The 12,475-nt window shown below is 35.9% G+C and overlaps 1 protein-coding gene across 1 annotated transcript; it reads left to right on the top strand.

Moving 5' to 3' along the window:
• The first annotated feature begins 6,337 nt into the window (after window positions 1-6,337).
• Window positions 6,338-10,290, top strand: LOC137731028 (carbonic anhydrase 2-like). Its single transcript, XM_068470078.2, has 9 exons — window positions 6,338-6,534; window positions 6,769-6,830; window positions 7,122-7,256; window positions 7,396-7,444; window positions 7,597-7,713; window positions 8,043-8,096; window positions 8,661-8,746; window positions 9,416-9,521; window positions 9,836-10,290. The coding sequence occupies exons 2-9, from the start codon at window positions 6,778-6,780 to the stop codon at window positions 9,998-10,000; spliced, it is 765 nt and encodes a 254-aa protein (XP_068326179.1). The 5' UTR covers window positions 6,338-6,534; window positions 6,769-6,777; the 3' UTR covers window positions 10,001-10,290.
• Window positions 10,291-12,475: the final 2,185 nt, after the last annotated feature.

Genomic DNA, 12,475 nt, shown 5'->3' with positions numbered 1-12,475 from the left:
TAACCGTCGGATCGAATGAATTGAAGAAGATCAACGGATATAAATTATCAAGGAGTGTGTGAAAAGTAAAATAGAATGTGTTGATAGCACAACTTTTTCTAATATCATTGCTTGTCACGTTCCCTCTACCCACCACGTGGCGTCCACCTACAACGCTTCTCCTAACCTATTTTGGTGCCCCTTCATTATTTTCTCTCTTTTCATTTGACCATAAATACATCTATTAAAAAAAAGAAAAAAAATTTCACCAGAAATACATTATTTTTTCTAAAAGAATTTACAAATAGTGTCTTAATTTGACATTGTTCGTTTTGGTTTCGAGCACTTGAGAGATTATTTGATAATTATTTTGTTTTAAATTTTTGTAAATTAAAAATTAAAAATTTATTTGTTAATTATTTTTATTTTTAAAAAATTGAAAATAAATCAAAACATAAAACCTCTATTGCAAATTTTGAAAATTCAAGAAAGTAGTCATACAGTTTAGTGTTATTCTTCTTCAGTAGTAATTGAGAGGTCTTAGGTTTTGAACCACATTATTATGGTTAGCCTAATATGCTCACTCCCCCACCCTTATAGTGCAATTAACATCTTTTGTTAAAAAAAATAATAATAATAAATTGTTTTCAGTTTTCAAAAAAATGAAAGTAAAAAAGGAAAACAAAATGGTTACCAAATGGTCCTTAATTTTTTTGTTTTCGGTTGAATGATCTAATTTGACACACCCCGACCGAGATCAGGGCGTGCTGGCCGTCACACGAAGGTGACGTAGCCATGTGCACGTGCGGAAGCTAATGAGATAATAATATAAAAGTACGAATAATTAAAAACTAGCATACAAAATACTAAAACAAGTGCTAGCGTATGTGAGACACAATTTCAGAGCAAGTCTACAGCAGTCCAAAAGAAAAGATGCGACATAAGTACACCCGAAGGAGACCCTACAATGGTGAGTGTCTGTCAGAAATGCCGGGACGCCCTCTGGGAAAAACCCACCGAACCTGCTAGACCACTAGAACCTGGAGGGGCGCAAAAACAAAAGCGTGAGTGGGCAAAAACAAAGCTCTTTGAAAACTCTTTAGCAAAATACATTCTAACCCCTCGCCGTAAAACCTGTATACTTCCCAGAAAATGAACATATATACGTATGTATAGATATGCCAATCATGCTCCAAAATATGCCATTCATGCTCGAGAATATGCCACATCAGAAACTCATAATAAATGTAAGTGCTCAAGCGTAACTCACATCAATAACATATAATCTGGCAGCCGGGAGTCACCTAACGTGACCTGTACGGCTGCATATAAAGCTCAAATCTCAAACTCAATAACTGAATCTGCACACGAGTCGGAACCACCTAACGTGGTCTGTACGACAGGCTTGGGTGTAATATATATACGCTATAGTGCTACGATCACGTGAAGACTGTGCGAATAATCGCGGGTCACCTACGAGTCGGAACCACCTAATGTGGTCTGTACGACAGGCTGTGCACCTAACTTGGATCCAAGGCGAGCATGCGGTGCGGGAGGTGAACATACACGTGAAGGCTATGCCCCTAACTCTGGGCGGGAGCACTAACACCGGGGGTGCAGATTATGAGCTCTCTAAGCATCTCAAACTACTACTGCATACAAACATGAATACCACTTACCTGGCACTTACCTGTGCATCCACAACACCAAATACACATATATAAATGTATGCCGCTACTAATGCATGTGATGATACATAAGAGATAATAATAAAGCGCATGGCATAAATCAATTAACCCTTTTTAATCTATTTCTGGGAATTTAAATGTATATAGGTATATACGGAAAACAAAAGCCCACTCACTGATAAGTGGAAGGGTCGTAGCCCCCCTGCCTTGAGTGTGCACGCTCGTCCTCGGGATATGTATCACCTATATGCGAAATAGCTACGAAAACGTTAATTTAAAAGCACCTAACCAACTTCTCAATATAACTTCTCATACATTGCTCAAAATGGACAATTGAATATACCAACGTGCTCTACACAACCTCAGGATCACAACCATATTTTTAGAATATTTTTCCTCCGCCGCACGCGCCCCCACGCGCCGGCCAAGGCACGGCCCTACGCGCCCCCACGCGCGGCCACGTGCCATGCACACTGACGGCGTCAGGAATATTCCTTCAGTTTTGACAGATTCCGTTAACGGCGTCAGGAATATTCCGTCAGTTTTGACGGAATATTCCGTCACCTTCTCCGGCGAGACTCCGGCGCCGGAAAACTGGGAAAATTTCAAACTTAGTTTTCTCACTCGTTTCTCAACCAAATTTCATGATTCAAACGCCAAAATGAAGCTTAGGACTAGTAGAATCACGATAGACTAGTTTTAAAGCCTAAAAACTACTAGATCATACCTGTCCACAACTTCAAAAACCGGCCAACTTTGAACAGGACGATCCCGACGTCCAAACTCGTCCAACGAAGTACTCCCAAGCTCCTTGGGACCTCACTAAGACATCTACAAGCTTCAAATGTCCAAAAACAAGCTAGATTAAGTTTGCATGAATAGTGTTCAAAACGGATTACCTCGAAACGACGTGAAAACTAATGATTTCTCACCTGAAAATGGTATGGTCGTGCTCCTCTCAACCTCACGAGTCCAATGGTGTCCTTAGTTTCCTCGAGGGGTAATGGTTTGAGTGAGTTTATGTGTGTGTCCGTATGTTGAAGGAAGAAGAAGAAGAATGAAGAACTCGGGGAGAGAGAGAGAGAGACAGAGAAGAGACAAAGAGTGAGGGAATCCCGGGAGAGAGAGAGTGTGTGAGTGTGTGTGTGGTCCTACAACACCACACAACACCACACTAAACGTAAACGAACAAACTAGGGATAAAATGGTAATTTCACACGTACGTTCCAATAATCCCGGGACGGGATGTCACATAATTTACTTTCAAAGTTCTTATTTGCCTACCATCTTAAAATTTTGTAACATTGTAATTAGTATTTCATTAAAAATACTATAATGAGTGCAAACAATGCTTAATCTATGTTGCAAATGGCGCTTTACGGCACTGGTGGAAAATCATAATATTTATGCACTCTGGTGTAAGTTCAACCCTCATCTATTCCTCCTAACAAATCAACCAAGGCATGGAATCGGAAAGCCCACTAATTATAAAGGAAAGACAAACAAAAAGGAATCAGCTTTTTAAGTGATTCTTCATACCTGTCAAGCACTTATGCAAACTTTCAGCTTCGCACCCCTTAATCATTCAACAGTTAAATGGTCTTCATACTTCAAGCTTTTTGCTGAATTGGGTCTTCTTTGTAAATAGATGAACACACCACACGATCACCCACCATCCTCCCAAAGAGGAGCTTATGACACCACACCCCGCAAGCTCGTGCCACATGTTTTTCCGTGCGACTCCAAAAGTTTCCCTCCTTTTTGCTGAACGACTTGCCGTTTGGATTCGGTGGAACGTTTGTGTACGGTCATGTGTTGTTAACATGCTCCATGTTACAATTTGGGTGGACAATTTTAAGGTATACTAATACCAATTCACAAGCTCCACTCACATAAATGTCAAGAATGAACGTATTATATTTGTATTGAATTCAATACATAATTAGTAGCGCGTTTATTATGTGATTTAATCCAGTTTCTCTTTTCGAATAGATTATCCCCTCCCCTTAAAAAATCTACTTGCATGTGAACAATGTATTGCTTGAAGTTACCGTGTGAACAATGTATTGCTTGAAGTTATTATACATACGTGGTATAATTGAAGTTACCGTCTGATCTAGTAGCTACTACTAATTATATATTAATTCACGAAACTCCATAACTTTCTTACACTAATCTGGCATTGCAATTTGCATGCATGGTGCATATATGCTATACTAAAACTGCTTAATTAGGTCTCTTGTTTCACTATTTTGCTGCTCTCACTAACCTATTACGGTACTCCATGAACAACGAAACAAATAAAAGGATCAAAATCACAAATAGACTAATAACACATCAAGACGTGTTGATATTAAATCGATAACACATCAAGACATGTCACGATAACAAGTGGCGGCAAATGGCCTTCAGCTTTTTCGAAAGGGTGCATCAGAAATGCGTCCTCTCTGGAGAGGTGGCCAAATATGACTCTTAATCAAAACCCAAAATGTCTTTCTTTAGGAAGACAATGAAAAGAAGAAGAAGAAGAAGAAGATGATATCTGATAAAAATTCAGTGTCGGTTTCGCACGCGACAATTTAACTTGGAATTTCGACGGTTCATAGGGATGCCTCCTAAATAATTGCTTTTAATCACTCACTCGCCTTATGTTTTTATTTTATTTTCTAAGCATCATTGCTTGTCGTCACGTTCCCTCTACCCATCACGTGGTGTCCACCTACAACGCTTCACCTAGATCAAGATACTCTCTTGAGTAAAGGGTGAGAATTTTCCTGAACAAGCCTATCGGATCGTTGAAATTTTATCCAACAACTACAATAATTATACATTATTTTTCCTAAAAGAATTTACAAATAGTGTCTTAATTTGACATTCTTCGTTTTGGTTCCGAGCACTTGAGAGATTATTTGATAATTATTTTATTTTTATTTTTTGTACATTAGAAATTAAAGTCTTATTTGTTAACTATTTTTAGTTTTTAAAAATTGAAAATACACCAAAATGTAAAAACTCAATACCAAATTTTGAAAATTTAAGAAAGTAGTACTACAGTCTAGTGATATTCATCTTCATTTGTAACTGAGAGGTCTTAGCCTAGTGTGCCCACTCCCACACCCCTATACTATAAATAACATCTTTTGTAAAAAAAAAAAAAAAAGAAGAAGTTTTCAGTTTTTTTTATTTAAAAAAAAAGCGAAAATAAAATGGTTACCAAGTGGTCTCTAATTTTTTTGTGTTCAGTTGAATCATCTAATTTACTTTCAAAGTTCTTGTTTGCCTACCATCTTAAAATTTGTAACCTTGTAATTAGTATTTCATTAAAAATACTATAATGTGTGCAAACAATGCTTAATCTATGTTGCAAACGGCGTTTTACCACACTAGTGGAAAATCATAATGTTTATGCATTCTGGCGTAAGCTGAATCCTCATCTATTCCTCCTAACATTCAACAATTTAACCCAAAAAAAAAAAAAAAAACTCAATCTATAAACAATTTATGGTAATCGGCGTGTTATAAGATTAAGAAAATACAATGAATGTTTACCTTTTGGAAAAAAAATAAAAAAGAAGAAAATAAAATGAATGGGAGAGAAATGATGAATGATGAAAGAAAGATAATAGAAGTAATGTGAAAGAAATAAACATAGAATGCCACACAAAGTTACAACATTTTAAATTTTCGCCCTATTGTAATTTTGATTCATGCACTTATATATGACTATTAGTCAATGAATTTGTCATAATATAGTCATTTTGGGTAACATTATTAGAATTTTTATTTTAAATAAAAGGTTTTAACTATGGGATTAGAGATAGAAATTCTAAAGGAGTTACTCAAAAAAATCATGGCTCTACAGTATGATGAGTTCATAGCTTACTACTCATGGATTTTTAGTTCATGATCAAAACTATAATTGAATCAAAAATATTTTTCTCCAAAAAGAAAACTAAAAAAACCAAAAACAAGATAAGCAATAATTTATACAAATTCATCTAAAATACAGAAAGAAAAATTCAAGCCTAATGCATACGTATAAATAATTTTCACTGTCATATAATATCCTTGATTTCTTCTTCCTCCCTTCCATCATCTCCCTTCGTCATTCTCAATATTTTGTTTTCTAACAAACAAAAATCGGCCATTTATTGTTACGGTCTAGTGATACTTCTCTTTACTTGTAAGTAAGAAGTTTTAGGTTCGATTTTTGCTAAAGACGAATTTGAACCACATTATTGCTAGTCCATTGTGAGGCTAAGCCCACCACCTCCCCTTCGTGTAGATAATATCGTATGTTCAAAAAAAAAAAAAAATACAAAAACAAAAACCTAAAACTAAAAACTTAAAAGAAAGAGGCATTAATTTTCCCTTTTTGTGTGGGGTGTGTTACCCATACATCTCCTTTTACTTTTCACATATTTTTTTATATTTTGACTGTTAAATTGAATGAATTGAAGAAAAATCAAAGACATAAACTAACAAAGAGTATGTGAAAGTAAAAATGAATGTATGGAACTGTGGATATCCATTTGTATTCTTATAATCCTTTCGACCATGACACCTATTGTACACCCAACCACACGGCAATTTACCATGTACGAAAAAAAAAACAACGCGTTCTCCCCTCCTTTCATGTCCATTTCCTATTGTCCAATTTGTCGTACGTAACCCAATTAGTCCACAAAAATATAATATTATTATTTGCGATTCCATATAAATCAAAATTTAAATGCCAAACCATCATAGCTTTACGTGAGTAGTGCCCAACTTCTGGTGACTGACAGACCCTCCTCCCTCCTCCTCCTCTAATCCTCGTTAGCTCAGAATTCAAATCTCTCGAATTTTCCAAACGCCGGATCCGCAGGTCCGTACACACACCTTCTCCTCCTTAATTTCTTCGATTCCTCGCACGTCCAATCACAATGATGCAAATTCTGAGATGTCAATCCGTCGATTCGTTGAAGAAATGAACCCTTTTTTATTTTTATTTTTTTTAAATTTCAGAATCGTATGGTTTTTAATTCAAAAATTTTCTCTTCAGAGTTTTGAAATTGCCTTTGTTTCTGACTGGTTGATTTTTTTTTTGGGGAATTTGCAGAAGGAAGACATGGCGAAGGACTCGTACGAGGATGCCATTGCCGGACTTTCCAAGCTCCTAAGGTACTTTTTCCTTGCCCGGACAAACACGAAACGACCAGTTCCGCGATCTGTAATGTCCTTTCCTGTAATTATCCTGAACGTAGCCGTCCTTCTCTGTCATTATGCCCTTTTCGTTTCCGTCCGTCTCGGACGCGTTTCTGTTTCGGCCAATCAGGCACTTGTTGTTGCCGCTACGTGGGCCCCATTCGGAGTGGCTTTGGATCATCCCCTCTATCACCCGTGGGTCCCACCTTGGTGTTATCTGACGGCCTCTAAGAGTGACACTCTTGTTTTTCCGTTGCTTTCTGACAGTGAAAAGGCTGACCTCGAGGGCGTCGCCGCCGCCAAGATCAAGCAGATAACGGCTGAGCTGGCGTCGGCTGACTCGACCGACGCGGTCGAGAGGATCAAAACCGGGTTCACCCATTTCAAGAAGGAGAAATACGAGTAAGCTCCAAAGTTAATATGCTCTTCGAATATTCTGTTCGCTTAATTCCCCATTTTCCTGATCCAAGTCAAACTTCCCAAACTACACTTGTGCTTTATTACCTGAACGAAGGACTTGAACTTTGTTATTCTTTTCCAGGAAAGATGTTGATTTGTACGCCAAACTGGCCACAGGCCAAAGTCCCAAGGTCAGCGATGAACTGATGATTAAGCTCTAATTTTTTAAATTAAATCAGTTATATAATCAATCAATTTAATTATAATATGCATTTATACATTATTATAAATAAATCTGTTACATTATTGAGCTAATTAATTAAGTTGTATTATGAAAATGCAGTTTATGGTATTTGCATGCTCAGACTCCCGAGTTTGCCCCTCGCACATCCTCAATTTCCAACCAGGGGAGGCCTTTGTGGTCCGAAACATCGCTAACATGGTCCCTCCATATGACCTGGTTCGCCTACCAAAACCCTTTTTTGTTATTTATTAATCTATCACTTCAACACTTCCATTTTTCTGATAACTTATCAAGCTGCAATTCATTTACCAATAGAAACGACTTTTTACATATAAAAAACTAAGCATACATGACATGAACAATTAAGCGTAACTAACAGCGCTTAACCTTCACGACAATTGCGCATGATTTGTGATTGAATCAAATCAAATGATGAAATATGCTTCAAAAACTGTATAAAATGCAACATGGTCCATCAACCATATGCTTAGTTTGTTGGTGGTTTATTTATGTATTGTATTTGACCTAATGGGTTGGTGGTGCAGACAAAGTACTCGGGAATGGGGGCGGCCATTGAATATGCGGTATTGCATCTGAAGGTGAATGTAAAACGACCACTCCTTTCCATATTCAACTTTGCTTTTACTCTGACTGGAGTCTGGAACCACTACTTTCATATTCAACCTTTTTTATATTATTCTGTGATTCAATCAATAATGGTGACCTAGTCATTGGGTTTGTTCCTTTCCTTGCACACCTTATCATGTTACGGTTGTTACCCCTTCAAAACAAAAGGGGGCAGAAAGAAAAGGCTTCAAAAGTTGCAGATTTAGAAGCAGGATGAATATTAATTATTAATTATGTTTGAGTACTATACCTACTTTGTTGGCAATGTAGTTTAAAACTTATTTAAAAGAGAAAATGCATTTTATAAGTGGTAAATTGCCTCTATAGATAGAATATTCTCTTTAGTTCGTTGTATTTTACATTTGAAAACTTAATTAAAAGAGAAAATGCATTTCATAAGTGGTAAATTGCCTTCATAGATAGGATATTCTCTTTAGTTTGTTGTATTTTACGTTTGAAATATCTTTCTTTCTCTTAATCTAGCTTAAAGTATAATTATTGCCAGTACTAAACAAAGAGAAAATGCATTTCTTCAGGTGGAGAATATTTTGGTGATTGGACACAGCTGCTGTGGAGGTATAAAGGGGCTCATGTCTATCCCAGATGATGGGTCCACTGCTAGGTAAGCCTTCACTTATCATATCAAGAAGAAGTAGGTTTAAAGCCTTCAACACTTTGCATCTTTCTGATTTTAATTTGATTCAAAAGTTGAATAACTCTTCTAAATACGATAATTTAAGTACAGATACTCGAATGAAGAATAATCAAGGATATTAATTTGCAGATAGACATTTTTAATTTTTTTAATATATTTTGGCTTTTAGAACTTCCAAAATTGTTGGCTTCTCCTTCCATGTGGAGTTATTGCTATTTACTATATAATATATTTGATTTGTGTCGTGTCCTACTCGATCGGAAATGATCGAATACGAAGGACTTTATTCTTTAGTGACTGTGGTACCATTGTTCTTGGAGGCATCCACAAAGTTGTATAAAGCTACAAGTAGAAGGATAATTAAAGTGGTTATGACAGCTTCAGATTATTTGCTTTTTTCAATTCATCTTTGAAATTCTTTGTAACTTTCGGTTTCAGGTTACTCGACTTTTAAATAACATTCTGAAATCTAGCAATAGCGTACTGTCCGTACACAAGGCAAACAGCTTTTACAGTTTTGCTACTGTATTTAAATACCATTTTGAAACCCCAGTATTTTCTCATCCAGTTAATTTGTAGTTAGAATAATTTTGTTTTATGCAATGACAGTCCTCCATTTGTATACTGAATTTTCAGTGACTTCATAGAGAGCTGGGTGAAAATCTGTTCACCGGCAAAGACCAAGATTAAAGCTGCATACAGTGGTTTGAGTTTCACGGAGCAGTGCACCAACTTGGAGAAGGTAACTTTGCATTGCCTAAATTAAAGAAAAAACTAGAAATCATAGCTCCTCTTAAAGAGACGGTATGTTCTATGACCGATTGTATACAATCATGCACTTGCCTCTCTTATTACACTAGTCGCATGATGAGAAAGATAGACATGACATTATATACAAGCGGTGACTCATTTTTAATTAGCATTTTTTTTTGAAACGCAACACATTAGCATACCAATTGGATTAATTAGATTAATTAAGATTATTCCAAGTTCAGACATCATAATTAGATTGATTAAGATTCTTCCAAGTTCAACCATCTTGTGTTTTAAACGCAGGAGTCCGTGAACATCTCATTGGGAAACTTACTGACATATCCATTTGTGAGAGAAGCGGTGGTGAACAAGACTCTGAGTCTGAAAGGTGGATATTACAATTTCGTCAAGGGCAGCTTCCAGCTCTGGGATCTTGATTTCAAAATTACACCTAATTTGACTGTGTGAGCATCGAACGTTGTCCAGAAACCTTCCTTTCGTTTCTTGAAAAATTTCAACTCAGTCCATCTTCTTTGGAACAACATTTGGCAAAATAATTGTGTTTATGGCTTGTGTGATGTTGAAATATCAAATAAGTATAGCAATGCTGTATTCTGGTTTATTGCAATATGTAAAAAGTTATATTTTCACTAGCAATGTTTCTTAGCTTCAAACGCTGATGAAATTTACCGTTTTACCATGTACTTTATGCAATGCTGTATTCTGGTTTAATATTTCATCTTACATATTTATCTTAAGACTTTCCCTAAACTAGGAATTTGTTTGCTTTCCACCAAAAGACCAAAAGCAAGGACCAAACACACAAGGAACTGACCGTTATGATTTTATAAGTAGTTAATGAGAAATTCTTACCATCTATTTGTAGCATCTTTCTAATAGAGATGAGACTTACATGTGTTGATGACCCTACCTCTGTTGAAAAGATGATGCAAATAGATGATAAGTGTAGCACTACTCTGTGAATTATTTTGGTAGAACTCAGCTTGTGTGGCTTTACTTCATGCATTAATTCGTTTTTCTATACAACATAAGCATGTGAGATACCAAACTAAATAAATGAAAAGAAAAACTATCATAATTACCAACCAAATTAACAAAATAGCAACCAATTATCGACGGTGATCTCTATTACATAACACAAAGCTTTTAATTTATCGGATCACCCTTGCATGATGTCGAGGGACGCGTCGCTGTCAATGTCCCGGTCCAATTACCCGGAGAAAATCGGAACTCCACTCGGTTGCAATACACCCGAAAGCTGTTAGGATTTGTCCAATACGATGGCAGCCTAAAATAACCCAACATGCTGAGCTCGAATCTCACCGATCCATTAGATCTCCCTTCCGAGATTTCATTGGCCACGCCATTACCTATATAGGCCGACACTGTTTCGATTTTGAAGCTGTTAGCGATCTCGGTTTTCTTGTTTAAAACCGAGGTAGGAGTCACTGGCTTCAATGCTCATACCATGTAAACAAACATGACATTGAGATTATACAAGGATTAATGCAAACTTCTTGTCACAAACAAATCTACACAACGGCCCTATATGACTTCAAAGAGAACCGAGTGTTACCACAGATAGGAATTCAAGAAAACAATATGCGGGATCCCTTTGTGTACGTGATGGCACGACCACGTAATTCGGCTTTGGGGAAGGCGAAAGGCGCGATTTTCTTCCCACTTTTATATATAATGAATAATGATGATATATATTCAAGTGAAACTTAAATATTAGGGTTTTTGAATTTTTTTTTTTTTGTTTGTTTGCTTGTTTAAGATTGAGCTGCATATGATTATTAAGTATAAGTGATGTTTATAACTCTTTTCACTTATTATTTAATAATATTTGTAAACTCATAATCAGTGTGAATATAGTTTATTTTATTTAAGTTATTATTTTCTAGCATCAATACATTGTCCTAGTTTTTTAGGAATACTATACTAAAAAGGAGATCAATATCTTCTACAATCAAAAGGGATGTGACATTTTTGTGGCCCCAATTATTGTTTGACACACATTGATTTATGATAACAAAATTAAGAAAAGTTAAGTTCATAAACATGTGTCAATCAATAAATGATGCTGTAGAGAAGCCACCCACCATTTCAAGTGCAAAAGATTTAATCTCACTAAAAAGAGACCATTTGATAAATTTTGCACAAAACCCAAAGTCTTAAAAGACCACACTGGATAATTTGACCAATAAGCTTTATAATTTGCCTAAAAAAAACTTAACCACAAAATATTTCAAAAGTGAAGCCAAGACCAATGAAAAATCAAATTTGAGAGCCGTAAACCAACCGTATAACCTACATTTTGCGTTTTCGTTGGAAATTATGGTGATTTGGTGGCAAGAGCCCAAAACAACCCCAACGCAACACAAGCAGTAAATGCATGGAGATAAAATCTTGAGAGTAAATTACATTTAGTATTTATTTATATCATTTTTTAATAGAGATAAGACTCACCAACGCATATAGACCCAATTTTTATTAAAAAAATTGTATAAATATATGTTAAAAATAAACATTTTTGAAATTTTAATACAGCCAGAAACTATTTTAAAAGAAAACATCGGTGGCACGTGGACAACCCAAAACGAGTCCAAGCAGGACCTTTAAGCTCGAGTCAATGGCTCCCTGATCCAAAAAACAAAAATCCTTAATCCAAACCAAGTAACATATTGTAATGGACGGTTCCAGATTCTAAGGACAGTTTTCTTAATCATCACAAGTGCAACTAGTGCATTTTTTTGGCAGACACTTCATTAGATTAGGTTCTATCCTGGGATGAGTCGTATAAAAGAGGTTTTGACTTTTGAGTTCAATTGTTTCCTCCATGTATTGCTTATATATAAAAATATATAAAGACATTATTTTACCAACAATTTTTAATTTCTTAAACACTCATTTGTATTC

This window comes from Pyrus communis, chromosome 16 (genome assembly GCF_041283825.1).
Source record: "Pyrus communis isolate YQ-2024b chromosome 16, ASM4128382v1, whole genome shotgun sequence".
Lineage (NCBI taxonomy): Eukaryota > Viridiplantae > Streptophyta > Magnoliopsida > Rosales > Rosaceae > Pyrus > Pyrus communis.
The sequence above is the reverse complement of the archived record's forward strand: the minus strand, read 5'-3'. Positions and strand labels throughout refer to the sequence as shown.